Genomic DNA, 19872 nt, shown 5'->3' on the forward strand with positions numbered 1-19872 from the left:
TTTTACAATTAAATACACAGCTACACAAAAAATGTGTACGTACGGCTCTGAGAATTTGCCTTGGTACAAAGTAGCAGTGAAAACATGGTACGGAATTTCATTGATCTGGGCATTCTCACATTAAGCAAGTGGAATGGATTTGATAATGAAGCACTGACACAGCACTCTACAAAGAGTGGAGAGTGGATAGACCGATTCACGGACTTTCCACATGGTAAAAGTGGGGGTTCTAAACTAATCATTTTAAAAGGTGGGTGGGACTTGTATAATGGCTGCGACGCCCATGAGACAGACTGTAATGAGTGCTAGTCGCTAATTAGCCAAGTCCCATCAACGGAGCTGTGCAGCGTTGTGTTTCCCCCCCCTCCTTGCAACAATTGCGCACACATGTGCAAACACACACATATGTGAATTCATGTGCACAAACAAGTAATAAAGAATCACATCACGTCTCATTCGCGTAGCTTAGCTTAGCTTACAGATCTGTGATATTTGATCATTCTTATAGACTACAATCACAAAAGCTTTTACATAAAACGCTGGAAAAAACGGCACTATACCTACAGAAGATTACGTTTGTTATTATAACTTACTCAATATGATTTTAGAGGATCAAAAATACTAATAAATAGGAGAATAAATACTTGTGCTATCGGCTAGGGCGTAGCTTTACAGCCTTCACACAGATCGCCATTACAGCAGTATGTCTGAACAGGTTAGCAAATGCCTGATAGTTTAAATAGAAAATACTGCGGAGCTTACAAAATGAAATAAAATGTTACAAAAACATATAAACACCCAATCGATTACTGTTTGGGTCTGAGGCGACATTGATACGGCAAAGCTACAAGCTACATGCTACAAGCTACGTAGTAGAGATAACTTTATCAGGAAAAACACCGCTAAATAAAAAGGAATGCAAATATTAACATGGAAAAACGTACAGCTTCCAAATTGGATGTGTCCTGGTCTCGGATGGTTGGTATTGATCCAGTTGTTAGCCTTAGATTGGAAGCATATCCTCTTTTCACTTGAGGGAAGTTGATAAAGATGTCCGAGGTAAAATGTTTAGAACACACAAACAGACATTTGCCGAGGTGTTCTGGCACATTCCCCTTGAAACTGAAGTCCAGCCACAGATTCCTCTGTTTTTCCAGGGATGGCATTGCATGCAGTCCCTTGTCCTGATTTTTGCAGCCAACAACAGCACAACTTTTCACTGCCTTAGACCATGCCCGGCGCCGTGGGAGGGCCATGGATGGCCATGGATGGCCAGGCCCTCCCATTTGACATTCCTGCCCTCCCCGAATAAACACGTTTTTTTAATTATTTATACAAATTAAAAAATATATTTATTTTATTTTTTTAATTATAAATAAACTGTGAACTTTTATGCTACGATGTATGTGATGTCAGAACTAAAAAAAAAATCGCAGGCGCCAGGCTACTTCAAATAAATGCATATGTCTGTTGTGATTTGTGATTCGTCCCCAAAAAGACCAATCACAGCGTCACACTCTGCCGCCTATTCTGGATTTGTTTATTGTGCATTCTGTAGACTCCCATTTCTGTTTGAATTACAAAATGGACATAAAGAATTGGCTTAAAAGGTCTAAGAATTTATTAAAACGAAATAGCGATGAAAGAACTGCAGCCGATGGTGCTGCTGGCGACCCTAAACCTGCCGTTGCAGCAGCACGCCTTAATGTCACAAGCTTGACCTCGGCAAACCCCGGGCTGAGTTAGCGATGGCTGGGAGCAGAGGGAGGTGAGTATATGACGGATGACGGATGCGACGGAAATACACCCGAACATATCTGGTAGCCCGAACATATCTGGTACTGACACCGGGCGGAGCCCCCGAGACACAAACTGTGCCGCCGAAACATAATTTCAGCCAATCAGCGCCGTCAAATATTTTGGTCACGAGGGCGCTCACGTTGGCGCTCACGTTGCTTACGTGCGTTGACGTGAGTTGTTTTTTAGACTCGTGAGTGACCAAGGTTACGCAGTATTTGGATGAGAATGGTGTGCAGGTGGAGTCGCCGGTCCTCGGTCCGCACCCAATTCCGTGCAAGAGCTACTCTCCAATCCTTTCGAAAGGAGAAGTTTGGGAGATAAATTGATACTTAAAGACCTTGGACCGGACCAACCCGATTTGTATATATCACAGCAAGCTCGTGAAAAAGACAAAACGTATCAACGAGGCTAGCTGGATGCAAACGATGCAAACAGGTAAATGCTATCTTTTGTTTCCCATACTTGCTCTTCAAACAGCCGGGGACAGATCCGATCTGTTCAGAAACTAGACAAAAGTTAAACAAGTAGGCTACAAACCACAGACTGTCTGTGTCATGGAGAATACAGTCGCTGGTTTATTTATGTCTGTATAGGCCGTTGTTTTTCATCTGCCGTCTATCTGCAGACTTGTCAAAGCATTAATTCATGGTTTTTACTAACCGGTATCAGTATGTTGTTACGTCGGCATCATTTTGAAACGTGTATTACAATTTAATCACCGTAAAATATGTTCATTTTGTTATAGTTGTAGCTCCCGAGCCAGCGCGTCTTGTTTGAATGATGCGAGTAAACATAGCTGGCAGCCGCGGTGAAACTCGAGCGACTAGAGCGATGTGATAGGAGCGTTTAGAGCGAAGCGAATATTCGCATCGCGTCCGGTCTGAACGCAGCATTAAAGCGAGCTCCGCGCTGCACTGGAAACGCGCCATTACATCACCAGAAGTCCTAATTTAAGGGGTAATTTCTCCCCAAAAAAATGTGTTTTACTCACTATATCAACAGCCCCACCAAAAATATTTTCCACCAGCCGCCACTGCCATGAGCCTGTATAGACCTGTAACAGTCAACTGCATGAGGAGTTGGAAAGGTAGTTTCTGAAGATGTTGCAAATAACACACAGCATACAATGCCATAATAACTTTGTATTATTAGTGTATGACACTTATGTATGTATAACATCTTAAGATGTGTGGTTGTATTCATGTTTTCACATCATTGTACAGGATATTGCTATACTATTTCACATATTAGAACTACAATGTGTGAAATAGTATAGCTGATAATGTATATATATATATATACATTATATATATATATATATTATATATGATATATATAATGTAATATATCAGATATTAATGCGTATACACTTTAATATCTGATTACAGAAAGGTATATGCATAATTTAATGGTAAGCTATTGAAATTGTGATTCCATAAATGTGTCTCCCATCACCAAAAACCCCTGACTATTCTCTCAACTCAGTATTTACATTCTTTAATTCAAAGAAAATCAGTAATATCTTTAAAAACTACAAGTCCTTTTCTATCAGCTGTGAATACAGCCTATTTACCAATTGGATCAAATATAAAAGTCAGCCGAATTAGTGTTGATACTGCAAGGAGACGTACTGTATTGTGTGAAAATAAATGGAAGATGTTGTGTAATTGCTGATATATTTATGATCCACGTCACGTATTCAGTTTCGGCGGCATTTCTTCCAGTTTGTCTAGAAGTCTTCTAATCAGGGCTCTATAAATAAAGAACTACGGCAGATGTGTAATATTTAATGCAGCCGAACCGTGTATTACAATGCCGTTATGTGATGACTTCTAAAGAGAAAAGCAAGAACACTCGGAATAAAGTATTTTTTTTTTTTAAATGTGGATTTCATATCGCATAAATACCATTTCGGCATTGCGGCTAAAACATCCAATCTCCGACCTTCAAGTTCGATGTTTTAATATCAAAACCTCTGAAATAAGAAATGTGTCTCTCAGAATCTAAAGGGAAAAACCTATATCTTATTGCAAAGACTAGAGCACTTAGTTGGCATACAGGGAACTGCTTTAGACTGGTTTAGGTCCTATCTATCTGAACGCTCTCAGTTTGTACGTGGCAATGATGAATCTTCCACGCAAACCAAAGTTAGCCATGGAGTGCCACAGGGCTCAGTGCTCGGACCTATTTTGTTCACATTATATATGCTTCCGTTAGGCAATATTATAAGGAATCATTCTGTAAACTTTCATTGTTATGCGGATGATACTCAACTATATTTATCAATCAAGCCTGATGAAATTAATCATCTAAATACAATTCAAGACTGCCTTAAGGACTTAAAAAGGTGGATGACCTTAAACTTTTTGATGTTAAACACGACCAAAACTGAAGTTATTGTACTTGGCCCGAAGAATCTACGAAACAAATTATCTAAGGATATACTAACTATGGATGGCATTAATTTGGCCTCCAGTGAGACTGTAAGGAATCTTGGTGTTATATTTGATCAGGATTTATCCTTTAACGCCCACATAAAATCAATTTCAAGGACCGCCTACTTCCATCTACGTAACATTGCAAAAATCAGGCATATCTTGCCTCAAAACGATGCAGAGAAACTAGTCCATGCATTTGTTACTTCAAGGCTGGATTATTGTAACTCTTTATTATCAGGGTGTACCAAGAAGTCAGTCAAGTCGCTTCAGCTGATTCAAAATGCTGCGGCTCGTGTACTAACCAGAGTTAGGAAAAGGGACCACATTACTCCTGTTCTGGCTGCCTTACACTGGCTCCCTATAGAACACAGGATAGAATTTAAAATTCTTCTTCTCGCCTACAAAGCCCTTAATGGGCAGGCGCCATCTTACCTTAAAGAACTCATTATACCCTACTGTCCTACTAGGGCATTGCGTTCCAAGAATGCAGGGTTGTTGGTTGTTCCTAGAGTCTCTAAAAGTACAATGGGAGCCAGAGCCTTTTCTTATCAAGCTCCACATTTGTGGAATCAGCTTCCAGTTTGTGTTCGGGCGGCAGACACCCTATCCGTTTTTAAGAGTGCGCTTAAGACCTTCCTTTTTGATAAAGCTTATAGTTAGGGCTGATTAGATCCAGCCCCTAGTTTTGCTGATATAGGCTTAGTTTGTCGGGGGACATCTTACTTCTTCCTTCTCTCTGTCTATACCTGTGTACTCTCATGTTCCGATTAACCCAGCTTCCCCAAATGTCTTTCTTTTTGGTGTCTATATACGCCGGGATCCGGAGTCATGGATGATCCTGCGCTCCTCTGTCCTGGATCGCGAGCCCTGGATCTTGAGTCGTGGCTGTGGTCCTGGATCATAGGTCCTGGATGGATATCCTCGTGGATTCATTTTCCTATTATACACACATGCATTTCCAAACATTTGGACTACCTATGTTGCAAATGTATTATCTTTTCAATTTACACACGGCATCTATTGCACGTCTGTCCGTCCTGGGAGAGGGATCCCTCCTCTGTTGCTCTCCCTGAGGTTTCTCCCATTTTTCCCTTTAAACTGTGGGTTTTCTCCGGAAGTTTTTCCTTGTACGATGTGAGGGTCTAAGGACAGAGGGTGTCGTATTGTCATACTGATATTTTGTACAAACTGTAAAGTCCACTGAGACAAATGTAACATTTGTGATATTGGGCTATATAAATAAACATTGATTGATTGATTGATTGACCTATGGGAAAAACACAAAAGCATTACACAATTCAAACCAATTAATGTTGTGTAATTAACAAGGATAAACTGATGTTTTAGTGGATGAGTACTGCAGATTTAGCTTTAAAATAATTTGACAGTGAGGGGAATACGGTTTTATTATGAAAACTTCGAGACCGGAAATACTGTTTTCACCCCGTGAGGGTTGACGCTAACTTTACATGGACGCTGCCATTACACGTTCTCCTGGCGAGACCTCAAATCATCTTCGTAATATCTATCAAACTATAGATCCTACACATTGACTGGACGTGGATTCTAAAAGTACAATATACACTTCTCGCTAGAAATCTAGTCAAAAAGCATTTTAATGGCCAAACTATCCTACAATTTAGGATTTTCCAGAGAGGGTTATTTGTGAATATACAACCCAACGTAGCGTTTGCATTCAACGGGAGCACTAGAGGTCGACAACTTTAAAACGTGATTATAGGTCGTAATAAGCGATTGAACAATCGACCAATATATTTGGTCGTAATAAGGGCTTGAACAGCCGCTGAGTATAGAGCTTTTGCTGATGTTTTACAATGTTTCTTTTTAATTGCCAAAGCTGAGCACACACACACACACACACACACACACACACACACACACACACACACACACACACACACACACACACACACACACACACACACCACACACCACACACACCCACACACACACACACACACACACCCACCACACAGCAGGGTGGATACAAATAACTGTCCTCATTGCAGTAGCTGTCTGTGTTTCGGGGTCATGATGGCGTTGCTCTGGGGAGGCGGCCATGTTTGTGTTTCCCTGTTGTCTGACGCCTGGTACAAAAGGTCAGGGGAGGAAAACGCTGGTGGCATTTGGAATGGCTATGTGTGTTTGTGTATCTATGTGTGTGTGTATGTGAAAAGAGAGAGAGAGAGACAAATAATCCTGTTTGTGTTTGTGATGCTCAATTTTTTGACACATTTCCGTGTAGATTTAGTTGTTTGTGTTTGCCTACATTTTGATGTTAATTGTCGTGTCTGTATTCCGTTCTCCTCTCTCACGGCTCAGACCTTGTTTTTTCTCCTAAACCTCCTGACCTCCATCTGTCTCTGCCGCTAATTCACTATATCTCTCTCTTGCATTATCTGGCTCAGTGTTCCCATCTTTTCATGATCTCTTTGAGGGATCCTTTCTCACCTTTCTTAGTATTCATCATTTCCAAATCTCTTTGTTCGTCTGCCCTTTTTCCATCTTTCTTGACTTTTGTTTAAAATTGTTTGTTTATTCTTCTTTCTAGATACAAATATTTCCATATTGTATGTGACCTGATAAGACCAGTTCATGCTCAACCGACTTCTTCTCTCTTGCCTTTCTTCTCGTTTTTCAATCTTTCTTTTTTCTCTTTCTCTCAGGACCGGAGAAGGGCAGATGTGTGGCGGCAGAGTATTTCACGGAGCCAGAGATTGAGATCACGACAGAAAATACAGCCAACATACTCAGTGAGTCACATCTAAACGTAGTACATGTGAACCATTTCAAACCCGCTACATAATGGAGTGCCACAGTTCTAAAACCCGGAAGTAAGCTTCTTCCGGTTCCCTCGACAAAAAAGCAATGCAATTTTGTCGAGGGAACTGGAAGAAGCTTACTTCCGGGTTTTAGGATGCGTCACTGTGGTACTCTATGTTATGTGGCCCGCAAGAGCTAGCAAAACATATTATTTGCTTATCATTTCTATAGTGATTTTCACTAGTATCAATCAATCAATCAATATTTATTTATATAGCCCAATATCACAAATGTTACATTTGTCTCAGTGGTCTTCACAGTTTGTACAGAATATCAGTATGACAATACGACACCCCCTGTCCTTAGACCCTCACATCGTACAAGGAAAAACTTCCGGAGAAAACCCACAGTTTAAAGGGAAAAATGGGAGAAACCTCAGGGAGAGCAACAGAGGAGGGATCCCTCTCCCAGGACGGACAGACGTGCAATAGATGCCGTGTGTAAATTGAAAAGATAATACATTTGCAACATAGGTAGTCCAAATGTTTGGAAATGCATGTGTGTATAATAGGAAGATGAATCCACGAGGATATCCATCCAGGACCTATGATCCAGGACCACAGCCACGACTCAAGATCCAGGGCTCGCGATCCAGGACACAGGACTGCAGGATCATCCATGACTCCGGATCCCAGCGTATATAGACACCAAAAAGAAAGAAATTTGGGGAAGCTGGGTTAATTGGAACATGAGAGTACACAGGTATAGACAGAGAGAAGGAAGAAGTAAGATGTCCCCCGACAAACTAAGCCTATATCAGCAAAACTAGGGGCTGAATCTAATCAGCCCTAACTATAAGCTTTATCAAAAAGGAAGGTCTTAAGCGCACTCTTAAAAACGGATAGGGTGTCTGCCGCCCCGAACACAAACTGGAAGCTGATTCCACAAATGTGGAGCTTGATAAGAAAAGGCTCTGGCTCCCATTGTACTTTTAGAGACTCTAGGAACAACCAACAACCCTGCATTCTTGGAACGCAATGCCCTAGTAGGACAGTAGGGTATCATGAGTTATTTAAGGTAAGATGGCGCCTGCCCATTAAGGGCTTTGTAGGCGAGAAGAAGAATTTTAAATTCTATCCTGTGTTCTATAGGGAGCCAGTGTAAGGCAGCCAGAACAGGAGTAATGTGGTCCCTTTTCCTAACTCTGGTTAGTACACAAGCTGCAGCATTTTGAATCAGCTGAAGCAACTTGACTGACTTCTTGGTACACCCTGATAATAAGGAGTTACAATAATCCAGCCTTGAAGTAACAAATGCATGGACTAGTTTCTCTGCATCGTTTTGAGGCAAGATATGCCTGATTTTTGAAATGTTACGTAGATGGAAGTAGGCGGTCCTTGAAATTGATTTTATGTGGGCGTTAAAGGATACATCCTGATCAAATATAACACCAAGATTCCTTACAGTCTCACTGGAGGCCAAATTAATGCCATCCATAGTTAGTATATCTTTAGATAATTTGTTTCGTAGATTCTTCGGGCCAAGTACAATAACTTCAGTTTTGGTCGTGTTTAACATCAAAAAATGTAAGGTCATCCATGTACACTGTCCATAAACTACATGTCCCACAATTCACCTCGACCCTGTTACATGGGCAGCAAAGTGCCTCAATATCAGCAGCGGCACTTTTTTGAATCGTCTTAATTTAATAGAAAAAGGTTGTTTAATGTTATTGTATTTTGTTTTAGTCTTCATCTCACAGCTCAGTTTTGTATACATTTTTAACAGTATAAATGAAAATGTTGTTGGATGAGTGATGATGAGGGTTTCTTAATCTCTTTATGGGACTTATGTTATAATAACACAGAAAGTTATTGTGTGTGCCCACATACAGTATTTTTTAGTCTAAGTATATGCAAATATACTGATGCACAAGCATGCGTTTCTGTCACAAAACCCTTTTTTTATTTTCTAGGCCCTGCAATAGCACTTAAAGTCTGCTTGCCAGACTTCTGCTTTCAGAGCTAGTTATTATTTAAGTTAGTATTAAATGTAATAACAAACAAATGCATCAATCGAATGAGTCAAAGTAATATGATTAGGAGTCTACAGTTACAACCGGCCTTTTGAGGGCAACCATAATACTGATTTGGCCCAGGATAAAAGTAAGTTTGACACCCCTGAAAACAAACAACAATAAAATCCTATTGTTGTTACCATCATACCTTCTCTAAATACATTTTAGAGAATTGCGCTTTAAGAACATATTTCATAAAATTAAAAACATAACATTGTAACACTTATTTTAGATAACGTTACCAAACATTAACATAGGTCCATCTTCAGATATTTCAACATGCTGACACGAAAGCACTTTGTCTTTTGGATACTTGGTCTCTCAGGACACATAATACATTTATACATGTTATGCCATTTGCCAACAAGTTACATAAAGCCCCGTTCCTGGCAAAATAACCATTTAAAAGACTTTTTTTTTTATGAACCCTGTGAACATTTATCTTTTGTTTTTATGGTCAAACAGTAAATGGTTGTCAAGAGCTCTCTACATCCCAGAGGATCCATTTTGTCTCTGCGCTGCTTTAATGATTTAGGATGTTGACACTGTGAATTGGCTTCAAAGTGATCTGCCCACCACAGTTTGCTCTTTGTCTTTGAAGTAAAGCACACCATGGTGTTGTCCTCAGGTAGACACACAAGTCATAACACTGTGGGAGCAGTGTGGGCGAAGTTGCTGAATAAATCATATACTGCCTTGCTCAACATAACCCCAAGTAGGCTACATTAAAATGTATATGTATTTGGGTATTTTGAGAAAGAAATTGTATTATGTAGTTGTAGTAGTATTGTGTCATCATGCTGATTCAGGCCACCCAGGGCCTAGTGGAAAACAGGGTGGAGCCATCAATGAGTTAATTTAATTCCAGGTTTATCAATAACATAGATTACCAGGTTAACATGCTTGTGTGTGCAGCATTTTCTAATTAAGATGCTACCCTTGTTTTAGTAGTAGTAGTGTCATTTTGGTATTTGGAAGTATAGACACTCTGGGCTGAAGAGAAAGGGGGGGTCAGTAGTCCCTTCTTGTGTTTGACACTGTTGATAGCAGAAGCAATACATGTATCCTAGGTAAAGAGTGTAATAATAGTTACTAACTTTAAAATATTGTTGGCAGTCAGATGTTTGCTTAGTTGCTGTTTGACTTGGTTTAAGTCAGAATTTCCTTTTCTGGTTAAACTCACCCCCATCGATGACATCACTGTCCTAAAACGATACAAGCCTCGATACACGCTTCACCAAAAACTGTAGGGTTTAGGACCTTCACACAAACATGCTCCAAAACTCAGTAGCACACCATTTTCCACTAGATATGATTTGATGTTAGTGTTACCCAACACAATGTGTGATGTGAAAACGTTGTGATTACCCCACTTATCTCAGGGGTGTGTCAGGGTCTTTCTTTTTGTTTTTAAAGCAGGTAACGCCACAGTTTTTACCAATTTTCATGGTCTCTCTAGAATTAGTGACTTTGTAATTAACATAGTGGAACATTTAGCAACCGGACATTCTGCTCAGGAATTGGTGAACACCAAATTGGAGCTAAAAGACAATCAAACCATAGTATGTGCAATAACAAGGAGGTGTGTGTTCAAGGTTACTAAATAGGTTGCAATTCACAAATGTGGACTTCCTGTTGTATATACCAAACTATTCTACCACAAATTGAAAATAAATAAACACATTCATGTATATGCAGAAAAAAAAAAAATAATAATAATTAAAAAAAAGGTTTCCTTGGTTGACTGGCTTTAATCCACATGGATGAACAAGACTCACAATAGAAATTGAGTTAATGACATTCTTTATCGTTATTTATGATGCACTGTTAACATTTTCAAGGTTTCAAGTTTTTAATGCCTGCTGCTTCTAGACTTAAAGCAACAACGTTGACTCATTGAAGGAGGGGATTCTTTTAAATAAATTGTTCAAACAACGGCCTGACTTCAAATTTTAATGAGATTTTTTCAGCAGTATTTTATCATTCTTTATTAAGTGAATTCAGGGCTTTATTCTTTAACAATGCACATGTCTGAAAGGTCTTGTTTTTTAATCTTGTTCATCCTTCTCATGTCCTCTCTCACAATCTTCCAGAAATGGTCCGGACTGCCACTCCTTTCCCTATGGTCTCCTTACTCTTCGTCTTCACCGCCTTCATCATCAGCAACATCGGACACATCCGGCCTCAGCGCACCATCCTCGCCTTTGTTTCCGGAATATTCTTCATACTGTCAGGTACTGTGCACACCGAAGGAAAACGTACAAACAAAATGTAAAGTGTAAAAGAACATACTCCAGTCGTGTTCACACAGACCTCATATTAGAGCAGATTGTATACTCTGGTGGAACAACAGGCTCCAAGCTTTTCTTGTCACGGTTTGTTTCCATATTTTCCAATTATTCTGCTGTGTCTTGTAGTCTTTGCAAAGCAGCCTGGGAGATAAAGCTCAGTACATAGCGGCTGGAGACTCTGTGGAGAACAAACACATTTTCTAGGAATACAAAATGCTACTTGCTCAGTGAATTCATGCCAAAAGTAAAATTGTGTGGGCTCCATCCAACTAATGGGACAGATGCCCCTCCTGTGAGGAATATATATTCCTGTTTTATGGCCAATCCTCCACCAACCTCCCTGAGGTTTATGATCAAGTGATTACACTCCTTTTCTTACCTCACTTTAAATTGCAGGCTTTACAGCTTGGCATGATGATGGGAAAGACTTAAATCTGGTCTTGTTAAGATAATAAGGCACAAGGTATAGCATTGTATAATATTTTAAAAGGGCTGAGGTAGCAGTTTATGGTATTACTTTTGACTGCCCTGACCCCTTAATGTTGGTTGACTTGTTAAATGTATATTATTTTATGTTCTGCAGCATTTTTTTTTTGTCTTTGTCGGTCCCTGAAGTACAGGCCAATTTGTTTTCGTAGTTTAATCCATATTCATATTTTAAACATGTTTCCTAAATGTTGTGTGTCCAAATCTAAATGTATAAAGTCACTAGTAAATACATATGTAAAACAAATGTGGATTACAATTTGTACATTTCCAAAATGTAATAGAGTAGAACTATAAAGAATAAAAAGCACTGTGTACTTATGTACAGTACTTAAGTAAATGTACTTACTTTCCCCCACTGGTTTTGTGGAATTAACACTGACCATTCAGTTTCTTTAGATTAGTAAAAAAGAACGTTTAAAGGTCTTTCAGAGAAGTAATTTGATAGTTTGTAGATCAAATCTCATTGAAAACATGTATGCTGCACAATATGCATATTGCTGCATATCGTCTGGAAAGCCACAGGACGGTAGAAACAGGACAAAAGGTCAAGGTATGTTAAAACACGTTTGAGAAAGTAAATATGGAGTTAAAAAGCAGCAGAGCAGAAGAGAAGCTAGCTTGTTAAAAGTCAGAATTCTTCAAGGTTAATGAAAATTAAAGATGGAAGATTTAGACTGCACTTTTCATTTCATTTTCCCAGCTGACAGCTTGTCAGACCTCACCTTGTTCTTGCTGCTGGCTGAACAGTGAATGGGATTTAATTCCAAATAATTGCTATCTCCCGAGGAAGCTGCAGGGCAGTAATCATTTGATGTTTCCCTAACCCTAACCCTAAAAAGTTACACTTAAAACAAGTAGTCTTGAATGCGACTTTGTAGTAAAGTTAATAATTAGGTGGTAAAAAGATTTTCAAGGTGACACCTTTTTACCACTGCAGTTAATTGACTGGACCCCACCGCTTTAGTGCAGTCAAATTCTATTACAACCACGTAGCTGAAAGTGCTGAGTGGAAAGTCACTGGAGGAAATGTTTGATCACACAATTCTTTTTATAGACCCTCATGGTAGTCTATATAAAAACAGACTTCCCTTCCATGTGTTGGATTGATCAATGCTTCACAACATCTCTCACCCCCTGCCACACTAAGCTTATAGAATATATGTTTCTTTTTGCCAATATGTTAAAATCCGCCTCAGAAATCCTTTACAAGTCATGCAGCAGGGAAATGTGTGACATTACAGGAACAAAGTTGCAGTGCAGACCAAAGTCAAAAGGAAAACAGAATGGACTTGCATATTAAATAAAAAGAAAAACACCTAATAAAAAAGTAAGCAGTAAAGCACAGTAACTTGAAAAGTAAGTGAATAAATGAAAGTGTTGAAGAAGCCGGTAACAAAGTACATTTGAATCTCAAGTGTAATTGTGAATTAAATTGACTGCACAGAGACTTAATCTCAACCCTGTTCAAAACCCTTAGTATGAGCTGGAATTTGTATGTATGGCCTAGAATCAGCGATGGATGCTGTTAATGCTGAAAGGGAGCAAATCTCAGCAGCTGGTTCGAAAATCTCAGCAGCTGGTTCGAAAATCTGATAGACAGCATGAGACAGAAGAGTGGAAGAAGACATGTTTAACAGGGTATAGTGTTTACGTGTCTACTTATATTCAGCCACAGGGTGTATTTCATTCCCAGCTCCCAGGAGAGCTTGCTGGAAAGAGGACTTCATTTTGAGTTTCAATTAATTTGACAGGAAAGAAGTCAGAAGTAATTTGGACTAAAAAGAGAATTTACCAAACTCTGTTGTATAAATATCAATAAGCAGTGCTGTGAATAAAAATTCCTGTGAGCATGTCCCACATGCACAAGGAAGCATACTGTATGAACATGGCTGAGTGGCACAATATATTCAGGCCCGGCGCCAGAACAAATCTACAGAGAGGGCATATGATTCTCATGGGAGGGCACACAAAACCGTCATGTGCCGCGGCCAGTGGCGGCACCAGAGATTTTCTTTTGGGGGTGCTGTGGGATAGCTTGACGTTTCATAAAGGGTGCTCAAACATGTAGGGTTTCCCATTAAGGTACCGGCGCTACAGTTGAATTTTCTACTGCAACAATCCCCACACATACACAGTGTACCCGCGACTGTTACAATGAAGTCTCGATAATCAGCTCACGGCATATAGGTGTAAGCAAGGGTAAAGTGCTAATTTTTTTGTGGGGGGGAGACCTAACTTCCTCTAGGGGGGTCCGGGGGCATGCTCCCCCGGGAAGATTTGTTTTTTTATATTGAAGTTGAAAGCATCAATCTGGTGCACTTTGAGAGCAAAATGAAGAGATCTATGGATACATCTCTCAACACCCATATGAAATAGAACTGTAAACAGATTTACTATTTCTTTATGGATATTTTACTAATCACTCCCCTTTTAAAACTGTATTCTTGTTTTACTGTCATATAGTATTTCATACCTACGACGGAGTATTAGGGCCACACTTAGAAAAAAAAATATTTAGAGAATAAAGTCGTAATAATACGAGAATAAAGTCATAGTTACGAGAATAAAGACGTAATATTACGAGAATAAAGTCGTAATGTTACGAGATGAAAGTCGCAGTTTCATGATTGACTTGAGAAGGAGACAACAGCAGCGTCCTGCAATACAATGAGGAATGTGGAGCATCTTGTGAAGCAATACTTTAGTTTAGGTTTCTCAAATAACTAAATACTTAATCTTTTGGCACATCAGCATCAGATTATCATAAGTATTAGAACTTTGAAAAGGTTGTTCAAGAAACTATGTCTATTATTTCGAAGAAAGAACCAAACGGACTTGGAGGAGATTGTCAACTTTCTGCAGGAGGAAATGGCTGGTTCTGGCCGACTACAAGGCTATCGTTGGTTACATCTACGAGCTGTTCAAAGGGGGTTTGTTGTTTCACAAGAAACGATGAGACTTGTAATCAAGGCTTTGGATCCGGAAGGAGTCGAACGATAGCCTTGTAGTGGAATCGGAATGAGCTCCCCATAGAAATCAGGACAGCAGAAAGCTTGCACATCTTCCGGCGCAGACTGAAAACTCATCTCTTTCGACTCCACTTCGAGCGATATAATTACTAACAAATAATTGCTAACAAAGCACTTATATACTAATAAAGGACTGGCTTATCTAAAACCAGTTGAGTAGCACTTGAAATGTTTTAGCTCTATGAAACCTGATGTAGCCTACTTATATGATTCTGTTTTCTTCAAGTTTGTATCTTCTTGGTCGAATGCACTTATTGTAAGTCGCTTTGGATAAAAGCGTCAGCTGAATGCAATGTAATGTAATGTAGTCGGCCAGAACCAGCCATTTCCTCCTGCAGAAAGGAGACAATCTCCTCCAAGTCCGCTTCTCAAGTCACTTATGAAATTACGACTTTAATCTCGTAATTATTACTTTATTCTCGTAACATTACGACTTTATTCTCGTAATATTACGACTTTATTCTCGTAATTATTACTTTATTCTCGTAACATTACGACTTTATTCTCGAAATATTACGACTTTATTCTCGTAATTATGACTTTATTCTCGAAATATTACGACTTTATTCTCGTAACTATGACTTTATTCTCGTAATGGACGACTTTATTCTCGAAATCTCTCTGTTTTTTTTCTTCTAAGTGTGGCCCTAATACTCCGTTGTACATACCTGTTTTTCATGTATTACTCTTATATTACTATCTGAAATCACATACATCGTAGCATTAAAGTTCACAGTTTATAATAAAAACTTTTTTTTTTAATAAAAAACGTGTTTATTGGGGGAGGGCAGAAATGTCAAATGGGCCTGGTCCTCCCACGGCGCCGGGTCTGAATATATTCCTGCCAATGGTTTTAATTAAACGACAGTCTGCGGTGTTAGAGTGCCAAGAAACATAGCGATGGGTCAACAAAAGGGAAGAAGAAGACTGTTACTTAGTGAACACTGATGTAAACAGTGCCGGTTGTTTTCTTAAATGTGCTAGCATGTTTTTAAAGAACCACATTTGCTATGCCTCAACACAACAAAGAAAACATTTTTTAGGGACAAACAACAACTTTTTAAATGATTGGGTAACATAGTTGGCACACCAAACATGGTTGGAACATTTCTGACAGTATATAAAGGCCAGAAAATGCCACATAGAGCAAAATTCCATCTTCCTGTTTCACTAAGGATTGGCATTTAACCAAACTAAAGTCCTATCTGTCACGACAGCAGTGGAAGCTTTCACTGAGCTTCCTGTTTAATTTCCATCCTTTTGTGAAGGGGAGTCAGTGAAGCCAACATTGTGACATCACTTCGTCGTGTCGCTGCAGGCAACTGGGTGACGTTGCTGTCCCTTTTCCTCGAGTGCAAGGTCGAGCGTTAAGCAGATGAGGCGGTTGTTGGGATTTTTTGGATCTCTGTAGTCTCTGAGCAGACAGGATGACATCGTCTTCCTGTTTTAGCCCCTTTTTTTCTCCATGAGTGAGCTTTACCTCACAGATGCTAGCTTAGCATGGTGCTGACTTCACACCATGATGTCATGGGAATGTCCTTGAGCCAAGAGGGAGAAACACACATGCATACAAAAATACACAAGAAGATTTAAAATGCATATCTAGACTAACATTAGATCAATAGTTGTACACTAAAAACAGCTAAAAAGGCACTTTGTTCCGTAAAGTAGAAAGACACTATAGAATATTGGTTCATATTTGATTGGTATTTCTTTTCCCATATCATTTGGATTTATTTAATGTAACAAATTATACATACACAGTCAACTATTCACCTATAGACGCAAGTTTTCAGTAATTTTATACATGAAATCATTAATTTTCAAATGTAATATAAAATGTTTAAATACCTTTTTAATACGATAAGTACACATAGATATTTATTTCATTGTATTTTATTTCATTGTCTCAATATGATCAAAATGTTTTTAGTTTAAGAAAAGTTACAGAATTGACAATGCAAAAACAACTTTGGCAACAGCATGATGTTAGAACATATTCTTATTTTTAGAAAAAGGGGAAAATGTTAATTGTCTAAAAAACATTAACCATCAATTTCAACATCTATCAATTGCTAAGCACTTTCAGTTAGAAACATTTTGTTATCAGAAATATTTCAGTTATGGCACAAAGAAAAAATTTAGCTCAGAAATCGATGATTTTAACCTCTAAGAAAGCAAAAGTACAATGCTCCAAAACGTGTTGTTTTTGCCATAAAAGACAATGTTTTTTAAGGCAGCAATTCAGTTATTTCACACCCAGCAGGGGAGTTATGGAAAACAACTGAAATTACTGCTATTTCTGAATGAATTTGCATGAACAATTGTTTTTCTCAGTAGGCATGTGTGTTTTTTTTGTAATGAGGAACACTGCCCATCAGTCACAGCGCACCCCGAGGTTAACACATGGTTGCTGTGGACCAGCTGTTTTATTCCCTATTCTCGTCTCTCATGTCCTCCAGAAACTTCGCTCTTCCAATTCTGTCTCTGTTATTTTCCTCTCTCTCCATTTGTGCATGTGTGTGTGAGCAGTTCAAACACATGAGGGACCCACAGATGAGGGCTGAGATGAGCATTGAGTCACAACACTGCCATCTGATGGCCAAAGAGGAAAGTTGCAACTCTCAAATGTTTACAACGAATCTCCTGCATGTCTCCTTATGGTTTATGCGTCCCCTGCTTTGATATGCCCTATTTGACACAGCTGTATCTCAGCAGGTTATTCTTATGAAAACCAAATGGTTCTCTGGTAATCTTTTTTTCCTGTTTGTTATAACAGTCCATTTTGTTATATATGATGCTCCACTTCAGGTACATCCTGAAACGTTTGTACAAGTACAATGCACACAGTCTCCTTATGAATTTGTTTTTCCTAAAGCCACACTAATAAGATAGGTCTCCTAAGCTGAAATATACATTGTAGCATATTTTAAGAATCAGAAACAGAATACCAACATGTAAAGGTTTCTCAAGGTTGTAATGGTTTATTAAAGGTTGTAATGGTTTATTAAAGGTTTTACTGGTTTATTAATGGTTTAAGGGTTCATAAGCAGTTTTATACAACATGTAAATGTGTCTCAAGATTGTAATGGTTTATTAAAGGTTTGAATGGTTTATACAAGATTTCAAAATACCTTTGTTCGTCCCACAGAGGGGAAATTAAAAAATGTTTACAGTAGTAAAGCACCAAAGATAGCTTAGTATTAATTAAGAAACATGCATAGAAATATTAAAGATAAGAAGAAATTACACTAAGTCATTAATTTGTGTTAATTTAATTAAAGAAACATATATAAAGGCACATATTTCAGTCTAGATATGTGCCACTTTATGAGGAAAGGGCCCTTAGATTAGATATGTTAAGATGTCTAGGCCTTAAACTGGTTTTAGATGGTCAGGTTAAATAAGGTCTGACTAAGCCTGTCTATAAATATTAAATAATAAAACTGATATTGAAACAGATAGCCTTCTCCCCTTACAGTACGTAAGGGAAGGACGTTAGACATTTCTACCATTATTTTAAAGAAAATATATATATATATATGTGTTAGTCTGGCATTGCGACTTGTTGTTGCACAAAACATTTTTGTGCAGGTGAAATAAAGAAGAGATTAATCTTTTTCCTACAGCCACTTATACCGACATTCAATATTGTATCATACTGTATCGTAGGACATGTATTTTAAAATACATCAACAAACGTGCAGTCAATCCCAGGTCAAATATACACTGAACAAAAATATAAATGCAACACTTTTGTTTTTGCTCCCATTTTTCATGAGATGAACTCAAAAACATTTTCTATATACACAAAATAACCATTTCTCTCAAATATTGTTCACAAATCTGAAAAAATCTGTGATAGTGAGCACTTCTCCTTTGCCGAGATAATCCATCCCACCTCACAGGTGTGGCATATCAAGATGCTGATTAGACAGCATGATTATTGCACAGGTGTGCCTTAGGCTGGCCACAATAAAAGGCCACTCTGAAACGTGCAGTTCTGCCACCACCATGGGCCACTCGATTCACAACATTGACATCAGAAAACCGCTCACCCACACGAGGCCACACACGCTGTCTGCCATCTGCCCTGAACAGTGAAAACCGGGATTCATCCGTGAAGAGAACACCTCTCCAACGTGCCAGACGCCATCGAATGTGAGCATTTGCCCACTCAAGTCGGTTACGACGACGAACCGGAGTCAGGTCGAGACCCCGATGAGGACGACGAGCATGCAGATGAGCTTCCCTGAGACGGTTTCTGACAGTTTGTGCAGAAATTATTTGGTTATGCAAACCGATTGTTGCAGCAGCTGTGTGAGTGGCTGGTCTCAGACGATCTTGGAGGTGAACATGCTGGATGTGGAGGTCCTGGGCTGGTGTGGCTACCACGTGGTCTGCGGCTGTGAGGCCGGTTGGATGTACTGCCAAATTCTCTGAAACGCCTTTGGAGACGGCTTATGGTAGAGAAATGAACATTCAATTCACGGGCAACAGCTCTGGTGGACATTCCTGCTGTCAGCATGCCAATTGCACGCTCCCTCAAAACTTGCGACATCTGTGGCATTGTGCTGTGTGATAAAACTGAACATTTCAGAGTGGCCTTTTATTGTGGCCAGCCTAAGGCACACCTGTGCAATAATCATGCTGTCTAATCAGCATCTTGATATGCCACACCTGTGAGGTGGGATGGATTATCTCGGCAAAGGAGAAGTGCTCACTATCACAGATTTTTTCAGATTTGTGAACAATATTTGAGAGAAATGGTTATTTTGTGTATATAGAAAATGTTTTAGATCTTTGAGTTCATCTCATGAAAAATGGGAGCAAAAACAAAAGTGTTGCATTTATATTTGTGTTCAGTGTACAAAAAAGAGTATACTGTTTCAAGAAAGAATCTGTCAGTAAAGTATTATTATCATGAAAGATGGTAACAAAAAATGTAGTTGAGGTACCTGCAA

The 19872-nt window shown here is 39.0% G+C and overlaps 1 protein-coding gene across 1 annotated transcript in view; it reads left to right on the top strand.

Annotated features, from left to right (window-relative positions):
* The window catches only part of cacng7a (calcium channel, voltage-dependent, gamma subunit 7a), a 50385-nt gene that overhangs the window by 21510 nt on the left and 9003 nt on the right, over positions 1–19872 (top strand). The window contains exons 3-4 of the mRNA XM_034199677.1: positions 6926–7012; positions 11193–11333. Of these exons, the coding sequence (XP_034055568.1) occupies positions 6926–7012; positions 11193–11333 (228 nt within the window). The remainder of the gene's footprint in view (positions 1–6925; positions 7013–11192; positions 11334–19872) is intronic.

This window comes from Gymnodraco acuticeps, unplaced genomic scaffold (genome assembly GCF_902827175.1).
Source record: "Gymnodraco acuticeps unplaced genomic scaffold, fGymAcu1.1, whole genome shotgun sequence".
Classification (NCBI taxonomy): Eukaryota; Metazoa; Chordata; class Actinopteri; order Perciformes; family Bathydraconidae; genus Gymnodraco; species Gymnodraco acuticeps.